A 12,865-nucleotide genomic window follows, 5' to 3' on the forward strand; every position below is an offset into this window, starting at 1 on the left:
AACTATTAAGAATCACGAAATTTCAATCTAACTCAGTACAATGTGAGTTTTTTCTAGATACCAAACTCTATGTGTGCTAGGTACTGGGAATACAGAAATGTATAGAAAAGTCCCTGCCATCAATAAGCTCATGTTCTGCAAACTACACAAGAGAGGCAAACACCACAGGCCAGTGTGCTAAAGGCCACAGTAAATGTAGTGGAAACAAAGCTGACAGAAGAATGAAGTCTTCAAGTGGAGCAGCCCAAGGAAGTGTCAGGGAGGGCTGTGGGGAACAGAGGACTTCAGATGAGCAAGCAAGAGGCTGGGATGTAAGCAGGGACAGCACAAGGCAGGTTTGGGAGCAGCAGGAAGTGAGGTGTACATTCCACAGGGAGACAGGAGCACGCTGCTGAGCCCAGAAAGACACTGTGACTTCAACCTGCAGGCAAAAGGAAGTGTTTCCCAAACAGAATATTTAAAGAAGATCAGACAGATGTTCTAGAAGAGTCAGCAGAAGCAGTGTGAGAGAGAGGTTTGGAGGGCATGGAGACCAGCTGGAGACTAGTGAGATCATGGAAAGGTTATTAATCCTGGCCTAGGGAATGGAGATGGACAGGGAAGGGCAGATGAAGAATACAGCTTACTTGACTTGGCAACAAACTAGATAAAGGGTAAGAGGCAAGAGGAAGGGTCGAGACCAATTTCAGCGTTTCCTGCTTGAAAACAATATATAAAGCATTATTATCTGAGATAAATCTCATGTGGTTTAAGCCATTCCAAGAGGGAGATATGCACACGGGATCCAAGAGAGAGTTTGGGTCTCCCAATTATCACAGCACTGGTGATGTTATGGAGCACTGTTAATTTATAAGATCAGTGGATTCTGAAGTTTTTAACCAATGTAATCATTCCTTTAAATGAAAGGAGATAAAATTGAAAATGTCGTGGTAAGGGTGAGAGGCAGAGGTAGTGGACTTGAAAATCTGTTGGCTGGTCATTTGGTTGGTGGCTTGCAATCCTATGACTGAGAGCAGAGAAACTGTCACAGCTGGATGGATTCCGTGTTTCAGGCACAGAACACAAGAACCAGAGAAAATGCAAAATGAAAGGGAATTGTGTCCTGTGGAACTGTCCTATGCGATCCAAACATGCATCAACTTTTGTAAGCTCAGTCCCAGAAAAGCATTTTATTCCCAGCAGCAGAAAGCTGAGAGGAATCAATCCAGGATATCAAGAAGCATGTCACTCCCAGTCATGAAGCAGTGTCCTTGGAAAATAAATCCACCTATATCTGAGTGTGCTCTCTCCTAAGAAAAACAAAAGTAAGCTTTTCAGTTCCTTATACTGTATTTGACTTTCATAATGCGTAACTCTTTAGTATAAGGCCAAAACCTTTTCACGCACCCTTTAAAACAAATAGCATGAAATTTGAAAGTCTAACTCCTGATAATACATAAAGCAGACGTCTGATAAGAAGGGAAAAGGAAGAGGACAGGGAGAGACAGTATCCTATATTAACCAACATCCATATATCTCTTAAGATATATGTAGTACCAAAGTTAAGAAATTTAAATTCAGAATTGAAGGACGTGTCTAACTCTGGACGTCAACTGTCAAATCCACCTCCCTGTTCACATCCAGGTGTGGACTCTACGCCTGCACCAACGAGTTCCTCTTCCTGAGGAGGGGAACCCTCAGCACTTCTCCTGGCCCTCTCTTCTCCCATAGTACAGTTACTTGTACATTCATTTTACTCCTTTTTCTAAACATAAGGTCCTGAGGGCAAGGGCTAGTGTAAGCATTTCTGAATTCCCTGTTATCACACCTAGCACACGGTGTTGAAGCAGCAGCAAAAGATTTCTAACGAATTGAGTTGGGGTGTAGCTGGGCCACAGCCTCCTTTTCTGACTTCCCACCATAGCAGATATGCTATCTGTTCTAGATTCTGCAAACACTGCCTCCTTCTGCAGGCCAATGTTCCCTTGCATGCTACAAATCAAACGATTTCCTAAGAAACTCCATCCCTTTAATATATATATAATCTTTGCCATTACACTGTCAAAACACCTACAATGAGAACAGTCCATGTAATGTATCCATCTGAGTGTCTTGACAACACTGAGATCCACAGAGTAAAAAGGCTTTAGTATACGAAAAAATCACTGTTCTTAATACTAACTTCCCCAAATAAGCCAGATACAGCATAATGATTTTCATCACTTTCTTTGTTAAGTATCTAAGTAAGCTAGATCCTTTGAAGACTTTTTCCTTAGACACAAATCGAAACTGTCCACATACCCATTATATCAAAGAACTCGTCCAAGGCATTATGCAGTGCTGGGAACTCGTCTCTGTGTTCTTCCAGCAGCCATATTAAACACCGCGCTTCCTTCAGCGACGTAGGCTCATAGAAATAATCAAGCTGCTTTCCTTCTATAGAGCCTAGCTTATGACCGTATTTCTCATTCCACAGAAAAGTCAGGATGCTAAAATCAAGCTCCTTAAGAGGAGCCCCATAACGAGAAAAGAAAGGTCCTGTGGCATCTAAGCCTATAATAAAAACAAAACCCAAGTCAGAAGAAGGGAGGATTATTTGCTATAAAATCACATTCAGTTTCACATCTTGGAAAGCAGTTCTATTAGTTTGCTTACATTTTCAGTGAAAACATTTAAATACTTGAGAATAAACTTATTCAAGATATTATGGATTTCAGAAACACCATTTCATATGAATATGCTAAATATAGTAATTCTTACTTATTAGTTGAAAAAGGTGGGCCAAAGGCTTCCATTATTCTAGCTATTTTTATTAGACTTAGGAAAAAAAGGAATTTGTAGTATTTATTCTTATTTATTTGGCTGTGCTGAGTCTTAGTTATGGGCATGAGGGATCTAGTTCCCTGACCAGGGATTGAACCTGGGAACATCAAGTCTTCACCACTGGACCACCAGGGAAGGCCCAGAAAAGCAATTTTTTAAAGGCATTAAATTCCTTTAAAAATATAACAGTAACTTTTCACTACTTCATAATGATTTTCCTTCCAATTAGTACAAGCTCGCTAGATTTTACAATGCTTTGCTACATATGTTCTATAATAACAAAACATCAATAATATATGGAACTTCCCAAATGCCTTTAAAACAGAAAATGGGTGAACTCTTCATCCAACACCTTCAAGAATGCACCTCATCCCCTCGAACACCATGGCCCCTGACCCTCCTCACAAGATTCCAGGTGGTCACTATTCCCGATCTTCCTCCTGGCTCTATAATTCCAGAGAAAGGGGTGGCTGCACCCTCAGGCACTACTACTGAAAGGAGGTGAGCCTGCTGCGTGCTAACACAGGCGCCAAAAGCAGGGGCCGGCTCTGCTCTCTCCCCCTGTGTCTCTAACTCTGGACAGGTCACGGGCTCTCAGCCTACAAATGAAGCAGAGACTGCCAAGTCAAAACTACCCCAGACGGCTGGGCCTTCCGGACGCAACAGTTTTGCAGAGGTTATGTTACATGAAAAATCAGTGTATTTAAACACAAGAATCAGCAACCACGTAAAATACTCACATGGTTCTAGGTTTAAGGGAATCATGGATGAAGAAATAACCACATTCAAATCTCCATCTACAGCTCACATCAGAGCATGTGCTCAATGAACTAGCAGATCACACCTAGTACTGAAATGCTAACCCCGCTCCCGCCCAATTTAATCTTGGTTAAATAAGGCCAATTAAAGTAAGAAATATCAAAAAAATGTATCACTTCCTTGTCTGTTTAGTAGACACTAATGGCAACATCACTTAGGAATCATTTTATGGGGCCAGAAACCCATGGAGACATATGTTCACAGCAGCAACATTAGTTATCAACTACACCAAGTGTACTGCCACCTCACTTTGTCTCCACTGACAGAAACTTGGTACTACAGTCTCTGAAACTCTAGTGTTCCACGAGCTCCCGTCTCTAAGGCAGGTCAGGCCGGCAATCTCTTTGGGCCGCTGCTATGGCTCCCGCTAGCCTCTTACCCAACAGCTGCCAACTGAATTGTCTACTGTGCTTGGCAGTGGCCACATCAGTCACAGGGACAAACAAGGCCATGGTAGGTGCCCAAGGACCCCATCCGATAGGGTCAGTCGACAGCTTTCTCTGCCACTGCCTTCCATGGTCCCTGAGTAGGTCTGGTAAAGAGCCCACTTGAAGGTTCTTCCTTAACCAAACTAGGAAAATCAAGACAGCGCACCTGAGTTTTATGATCCTGTGATTCATGCTGCTGAAAGTCAGCCCCAGGACATTTCTCTTGATCCAGAGAGTTGTTAACACAAAGTTAACACTGACAATAGTTGAGCATAATACAGGACTGGACTTTCTTACTGACTGGCCTCAGTAAGTTGACATCTTTCACAAAAGCACAACCTATCTATAGAAAGAAAGTGAAGTCGCTCACTCGTGTCCAACTCTTTGCGACCCCATGGATTGTAGCCTAACAGGTTCCTTTGTCCATGGGATTTTCCAGGCAAGAATACTGGAGTGGGTTGTCATTTCCTTCTCCAGGAGATGTTCCCAACCCAGATACTGAACCTGGGTCTCCCGCACTATAGGCAGACACTTTACCATCTAAGCCACCAGGGAAGTCAACCTATCGATAAGGTAACCTAAAAATTGTGACCTTCAGAAAACAGTGCTTTTTAATCATACAAATCTGTAGTTCTACATTTAAAAAAATCATAAATGATAGTAAAATGAAGGATTCAGAGGTCTGTATTTATCCTCCTACAGAACTGCATCTCTACAATTAAGAGACATACCAAAGCTATTAAGTTTCTGGATCCAGGTGGCTAATTTTGGCTCCACTTCTTTAAGTTCACTCAAAACATGCAGAAATACCCTTGTCTTTACTCTGTTCTTTTCTTGGATCAAATGACGAATGACATAGTCCACTGCTTCATTCGAGAAATTTCTGCTAGAAAAACACGTTGTGTAGTCTTCTGTGGTTAAAACCTTCCAGGAAAGCAATTCTTTGAGAAGCTTGGAAGTATTCAGTATCCCGGACTTAATCTTGTCAGCGTACTGCTTTATGCACTGCAGAATTCTGTCATCAAGGAACTGGCAACTTTGGACATGGTTGATAGTTTCTAAGGATGAATAACACTGGTTAGTAAAAAGGAGAAAGAGGACCAATTTGCAAAAACATAAACTCTGAAAAACTTAACCTAACATTGTGTGTGAAAGTGAAGTCAAAGTGCTAGTCACTCAGTTGTGTCCGACTCTTTGAGACCCTGTGCACTGTAGCCTTGCTAGGGTCCTCTATCCATGGAATTCTCCAGCAAGAATACGAGTCTAGGTAGTCATTCCCTTCTCCAGGGGATACTCCCAACCCAAGGATCGAACCTGCATCTCTTGCATTGCTGGCAAATTCTTTACTGTCTGGGCCACTAGGGAATTACATAGCAAAATAATCCATGACTCATATTCTTTATGTTGTTTTAAATAACCTAAGAACTTTTAAATTATATATATAAAGTATTTAAAAGTGCCTTTAAAAGACATGAAACTTCACAGTAAATCAAACATTATCAAGTATCTTATTTCCTTCACTGGTACCACTAATGTAACATCTAAAAACTTAGTTCCTCTAGAATAAGGTTACTTTCCTCAACAATATTAACAGAGCCTTACCGACTACTCAAATTTTACACTCAGTAAATATGTTTCAGGCATAAATGTAAAGCTTTTTTTTTCCCCTGGAGTTTAAGGGATCATTGCATCAGTATAAAGACAATATTTGGTTGAATCTGGATAAATATGTTATTTATCTTACTGCTGAATCCTAAATCATAGACCTGTGGAGTTAATGATTGCAGTATCTCAAAAGTGCATCTTCCTACCCAGGCATTTCCCCCCAAAAGTGGCCATTTAGCCTCTTGATGCTAATATAGTAAATAACATACAAATACAAAAAATATATATAAAGTAAATGATGTTCCCTAAAATTTTTTTCAGTAGAAAAGACAGTTCTGATTAATTTCTGAAACATTAATGGAATAACCAGTCAATCCTAAAGGAAATCAACCCTGAATATTCATTAGAAGGATTGATGCTGAAACTCTTAATACTCCAGCCATCTGATGCAAATGCAAAAGACCCTGATGCTGGGAAAGATTGAGGGCAGGAGGAGAAGAGGGTGACAGAGGATGAGATGGTTGGATGGCATCACTAACTCAATGGACATGAGTCTGAGCAAACTCTGGGAGACAGTAAAGGACAGGGAAGCCTGGTGTGCTGCAGTCCATGGAGCTGCAAAAAGTCAGACACGACTTAGTGACTAAACAACAACGAGATGAAAAACAAAGACAGCAAGAGGAAATATTAACGCTGGGAACAGTCATCATAGTAGAAAATGAGAATAATTTACTTTAACTCAAACGGAAAGTAGTCCTGGGGATACAGTGCACAGTACAATGACTATAGTTAATAATACTGTTTCTTGTATTTGCATGTAGACCTTGAAAGTTCTCATCATGAAAAAAATATTCTGTATGTATGGTGGTGGATGTTAACTGGATTTACTGTGGTAATCATTTGGCAATATATAAAATATCAAATCATTATGTTGTACACCTGAAACCATACATTAAAAAACAAAAACACTAAACTTGAAAGTAAATGTATCCACAGGGACAGTAAATCACTGAGACTGCTCCCATGTTGACCAGGGAACGCTGATGAGATGAGCATAAAACACGAGGTAATCTCTCTGGCATCTTATATGAACTGCTTCTTTACGTGAAGCAGCATACTTCAGATAATCAGTGGCTAATTTACAGTTCAAACATATGTGTGGAATTTCAAATACTATTTTCACGTTCACTTTGGAGATAAGGGAACTGAGACAATCTGCCCTGAGTGAGTGGCAGGAAAAGTGTTTTCAATTCCTGTATATTACTTCTAAATTCGACATTCCTTACACCACTCCCCTCCCCATCGGAGGGTAATCAAAAGATGCTGATAGTATTAAAATACCAAGGGAAATCTAAATTTCAATTCAAGTATTAACATAAAAGCCCAACAATGCCTGGAGCCAGCGAGGGAAATCCTACCCATGGCAAAGGTCAATTGGGGAAGAGGCCTGACGGGCAAAGGCTAATCAGGGCTCAAGGAACCCCCTGGACTTACCTGAGCATCTACCCCCAAGAAAACTGGAGTCTGACTGCTTTACTATCTTACGCCTCTTACCAAGTCCTCTAATACTTACAGGGGCTTCCCCCCAACCACCTTTCTCTGAAAACATTAATTCAGAGCTGTAGTTTAAAAGTTCTCCACGGCTTAATAGGAGTGTTCCAATCCAAGCCCCTCTGATAGCTTTCTAACTTGCATGACAAGTTTGTCCGGGCTCTTACAACTATGAGTGTGACTGTTTACAGCCTCCCAGCCATGCAAGGACAGAAAGCCTAATATTCTAAAACACAGGAATCTGTTGAAGACGTTAAAATCATTAGAGTAGTACTAAAAAAGATTTCATTGTTGAATCAATGCTTGCTGCAGTTTCCTCTATCTATTGTATCCTTGGAAATATATTAATCACATATAGAGAATATAAGTAGTAGCCTTTGATTTAACCACATCAGATCTTAAGTTAATAAATTCCTTTCTTGCAGCTCACTACACCGGTGCCTTATAGGAATGTAACTTTGTTATGTGTCTAGCACCTGACTCTAGGAAAGTCACCTTAAAAGAATATAAGCCTTTTACTTGCTAACTAACCTACTGTTAGGAGAGAGGGCCATAAACTGTTAGCAGGCCCCCTGGCCAGAAGAGGATGTAAACCACCTAAAACTTTTATCACAAGACACACAAAAATAAGCCCTGATCCTGACAAGGGTCAAGACTGCTGACCCCACGCGATTTTGGCGTGACTATACCTCCCTTTCTCTGTTTCTTATGCGCATAACTTAGGGTATAAAAGCAACACTGGAAAATAAAGTTTTGGGCCTTGCTCACTGAAGCTTGGTCTCCCCGTGTCGTTCTTTCTCTTTTTCCATCCTTTTCTCTATTCTCCTTGTTCTGGTTGAGATCCTTGGAGCGCTGGGCCCTCTGAGTTTACTTACCTGCCTGGGCTTCTAAGACCCACTCGAGGGGGTGCCCTGGTGGGGTGCCTCCAGTGATTCCAGAGGGCGCCTGCGGCCTACGTAAACAGAGCAAGCCCCGTGCTGGGGTTTTATTGGTTTCCAGCGTAAACCAAGGAATCATCAGCCCCTGTCTCTCTCTCTTTTTCTCTCTCTCTCTCTGACGCCGACGCCGTTCATCCCGAGGATACCCTGGGTCGTATCGAGGCTGGTCCCCGATACAACAAGACGAATATTTGTTCACACTTTTAAGCAAGAATGTGTGATTCTCATCATGCCTCAGACTCCCAGCATACCTCTCTGCTCTTCAGTTTTTGGTGGGTTACTTTCCCTTAAGTCCTCTTCCAGTCTTTCTTGTGCCAATTTTTTCGCTTCCTTTTTTTGGAGCTTTCGCTTCAATTTTTTGTCTTCTTTCAGCCTCAACTTCTCTAGGCTGATAAATAATTATAATTAGTGACAATTCACTTTTGTTATGAACTCAATCAACTACTTTCCTTTGCCTATTGTAGAAGCCATTCTCCAAACAATAAACTAGAAGTTTTCTTTTTTAGTTAGAACTTGGGACTATATCCTCTGTTCAATATAAAAAACTTTTGACACATGGTCAGTTCAGCCAAAACAAGTGTACTTGTTTCATAAAAACAACAACATCAATGACTAAGTGATTTCTAATTAAGGATGCATATGTAGATCATACAGATATTATACCCATGGACAGAAGATACCATTAGGGTAAAGAGGAATAGTAAAAAATTACCATGCAAGATAATACATGTAAATACTCATTTCCACAGTAAAATATTTTCACAACCCAATAATGATCCACAACACTCAAATTTGGTCAATACGGCTACAATAAATTCCCTTCAACAAATAATTCGTCTTTTCTTTAGCTTTTTCTTGGTCACCAATGATAAAAAAAAAAAAATCTTCTTAAAATGGAAAACAAAAAGCAGGGCAAAAAAGAAAAGAAAAAAAGGACTGAATTATTTGATTTGAACAAGAAGATAACAGAAAAGTGACTGATTTTGACAGTTTGTTGAGTATTTCAGGGTAAGAAAGATGTTCAAAATGTTTGCTGAAGACAGCAAAAGGAAAGATGTTTTTGGAATGTAAGTGTAAACAACTGAGAGCTAAGTATGTAATTTTTATCCAAATGCCAAATCTACTGAACATGTCATTTCACAGTTCAAATGTCATAGTTTTACTTATAAGTTCAATCACTAAAAAATGCTTCTTATTCAAGTTTTTAGCAAACTATTCGAGGACAAGTTGTCTTGAAAGTTATAAATACCTATAAAATTCACTTCAAAACTACTTATGTGGATATGTGTGCTGAGCCAATTTTTAAAACAGCATTATTTAGAAATGTGCGTTTAACAGAATCATATTCTAATGGACATTATTAATCTCATTATTAAAAATCTTACCTAGAACATTTCTGTTTCTGGATAGGTCTTGAAGAAACCTTTTCTTTAATGACCTTGTGTTCAAACTTTAAATAAAACAGAGACATCTAAAATTTGTCTCATGCTCCCATGACATTAAGCATAAAATCACAAGTTTAACAAGCATTTCAAAAGCATAATCAACATCCAAATTGATAGAGAACAGTAATGATACTCTGAACCAAACAAAAGCCCAGAACACTTTAGCAACACAATTTACTGAAAAGAAGAACAAGAGAGTACACACAGTTAAAGAAGGTTAAAAAAACATTAAGAGTAAGCAAAAAGATCAAATGAACGACAGATGTCATTACAACAACCCACTCCTACAGCTCCCACATAATGCAGCTCAAGACCCTCTCCTCCCTCCCTAAGATCCCCAACCTTGTCAACACCAAAAAGTTTACTGGAAATTTAACAAACAAGGTTATCAAAAGGAGTAAAATCAGTAAAACTGAAATGCAAAAATCCTCCTTTGCCTTTTAGGAGACAAAAGAACACGAGAATCCTTAACTGCAAAGAATCATTCTTTTCAAAAAAAAAAAAAAGAGAAGCAGCATTCTTATATCCTATTATTTCCTATAATTTCTTATATTAAGTAACTATTTCGTTCCTGGAAAATGCAAGACCCAAATAGTTTAAGTTCTATAAATTTACATCATGTAAGGTATAAGCATTTTGGTTATCAATTTAATGAGATTTCCCCAGTGTCTACTTACTTCACATTTAACATGACCACCACTATTGAAGATGACAATCTTTGAAATGATTCCTTCACAATCAGGAGTAAGACAAATTCCTTGCAGAAAATCCTATTTGATTTAAAAAAGAGGGGGGAGGTGGTTACATCTTGGCATAAATGTACACATGTATGCCATTTTAACCACGGAAGAGTCAAAATATGATCTAAAACCTTCTTCAGGAGGCACTGCAAAGTCCCTGCTCACTGCCATCTGATTTCCAGAGCCTCCAGCTGCAGGGCTGTCCACCTGACTTGCTTGGTCACGTAAGGTGAGCTGCCCTGACGTGTGCTACCATCCACACCAAAGCTTTAAGAAACGCTGAGTGGACTGGCCACTGCTCTTTCCTCTAGATCACAAGAACATGTCCCAGTCACTCTTCAACTTCAATTAAGAAACAAAGTCCACAGCCCCACAGACCGGAGCTGCCACTGCCCAATCCTGGACAACAACTGCAAAACTGCAAGACAAGTAATGTAAGCAAGAAACAAGCCTTTCTTACTTTAAGTCATGAGACATTCAAGTTACTTCAAGGTACCCTAGTGAAAGCTAATATACAGAGGGTACTTCAACCCATGGGAATGGTAGGACCACTAAGTGCATGGGTACAGCTGGTAGTGGTAGTTTGCAACTGTGTCTGACTCTTTGCGATCCCATGGACTGCAGCCCACCAGGATCCTCTGTCCATGGGATTCTCCAGGCAAGAATACTGGAGTGGGTTGCCATGCTCTTCTCCAGAGGATCTTCCTGACCCAGGGATTGAACCTGGGTCTCCTGCATTGCAGGAGAATTCATTACCATCTGAGCTATAGCACCACTGCCCTGAGGGTATAGCTAGAGACGCTCAACTAAAGTGAGACAAAGACCCAGCACGAGCGCCTCAACGGCAACAGTTATTTGGTCACATCATCATACCTCTAGATAACAACATGAAAATGTGTAAAATGTGAGAATTTATTTTTACTAAACTTGAATGATTACTTCTGCTAGCATTCACCTAGCACAACCACCTTATTCTTTTCTCAATAAGGACAGGGCTTTATATGAGGCTAAGGACATGAGTTTGATTGAGTGAACTCTAGGAGTTGGTGATAGACAGGGAGGCCTGGCATGCTGTGATTCACAGGGTCGCGAAGAGTCAGACACGACTGAGCGACTGAAGTGAACTGAACTAGTGTAGAATAAGGTTCTTTTTTTTTAAGTCCATAGTTTATATGGATCAGAAACAAAGTCTATGAATGAAGATTATTAAACTATGACTGCTCTCAAAGTGTATCTGGCTAATGGTAATTAACACAACTATCTCGCTAATTAAGAGAAACTCCAACCAAATGTGGCAGCACAAAATTTAAGTTGATTTCTTAGTACAAATTATCTCAAACGTTTTCAGAAAATAAAAAATTTGAGGCCCCAATCACTTATTTTTGATCATACATTCCCAACATGAAAGAGGGGGTTCAACAATTGATTAAAAGCCTCTATGGTTACTGTCTTTACGCTTGTAGAAATGAAAAACAAAAACTTTCTACTTTATCATTAAAACTTTAATACCTTCTATCATTAAAACTTTAACACCTTCCAATTATGCCTCACACAAAGAGAGAAATTCATATTCACTTAAGACTTTTCTTGAAGATTCTTGGGGAAGAAAAATCAATATACAATAAACATACTAAAAAATCCAGAAAATCTTGTCAGTCTTACCTTGTCAATTTTATTATTGAAGCTTGTAGCTTTTAACTTCTTCCAGCAGTTCATGTGAAATTCTATTTTACAATACTGGCAACAGCTGATTCGTATAAAACCCTGGGGTTTTAAAACAATTTTTAACTCACATCTTAAAAATATCTACATACACTCTCTCTCTCACACCCACAACACATAATAAGACAGAGACCTGTTTGCATTCACCTGGCACACATAACTAGATGTCACATTTCCTCCTAGGGGACTATAGTACATCCGTACCCCAGACTGCCTAGCGCTGAAAACACTGAGCTTGACTGACATTCATTTCCATAATTTACAGTAGTGTATTCCTTTGAAAGTGAAAGTGTTAGTCGCTCAGTTGTGCCCAACTCTTCGTGACCCCATGGACTGCAGCCCACCAGGCTCCTCTGTCCATGGGGATGTTCCAGGAGAGGATACTGGAGTGGTTTACAAAATATCAAATACTTTATAAACTTTATTTCATCTGAACTACTAACCAGGGACAGCAGGCAGCTTCTATCTTCTTGAATAAACTAAGGTGCAGCGTTCTAGTCACTCAATTAACTGCCAGACTCAGGCTAAGATTCAGGTCTCCAGGAGTTATTCAGTGATCACAGTGATTCTTGGATTTCAATTCCTCAGATTTGTGGACTCAAATTATGTAAGAAATTAGCACTGCGGCAAATCTGGGTAATTGCCTCACTTTGTTTCCTGTGCTCCTAAGGAGCAGGCAGCTACACGAAACGGTGGCAAGAAGGGGGCAACGGAATCAGCTCGCCTGCCTTCTCAGGTCACCACCACTGCCCTTGGTGCTGATTTCAATGGCTTTGGGCCCCCATGTGAGGTGCTGCAGACTTAAGTCAAAATGG

At 40.0% G+C, this 12,865-nt stretch overlaps 1 protein-coding gene across 3 annotated transcripts in view; it reads right to left on the minus strand.

Annotated features, from left to right (window-relative positions):
- The window catches only part of LOC148773064 (E3 ubiquitin-protein ligase TTC3-like), a 128,635-nt gene that overhangs the window by 44,774 nt on the left and 70,996 nt on the right, over window positions 1-12,865 (minus strand). For all 3 annotated transcript variants that reach the window (XM_088834496.1, XM_088834497.1, XM_088834495.1), the window contains 6 exons: window positions 11,991-12,092; window positions 10,266-10,358; window positions 9,529-9,593; window positions 8,395-8,531; window positions 4,781-5,107; window positions 2,281-2,532 (listed from right to left, as the gene is read on the minus strand). In XM_088834496.1, the coding sequence (XP_088690622.1) occupies window positions 2,281-2,532; window positions 4,781-5,107; window positions 8,395-8,531; window positions 9,529-9,593; window positions 10,266-10,358; window positions 11,991-12,092 (976 nt within the window). The remainder of the gene's footprint in view (window positions 1-2,280; window positions 2,533-4,780; window positions 5,108-8,394; window positions 8,532-9,528; window positions 9,594-10,265; window positions 10,359-11,990; window positions 12,093-12,865) is intronic.

Source organism: Moschus berezovskii, chromosome Y (genome assembly GCF_049115385.1).
Source record: "Moschus berezovskii isolate FMDL1 chromosome Y, NW_MosBer_1.0, whole genome shotgun sequence".
NCBI classification, from domain to species: domain Eukaryota; kingdom Metazoa; phylum Chordata; class Mammalia; order Artiodactyla; family Moschidae; genus Moschus; species Moschus berezovskii.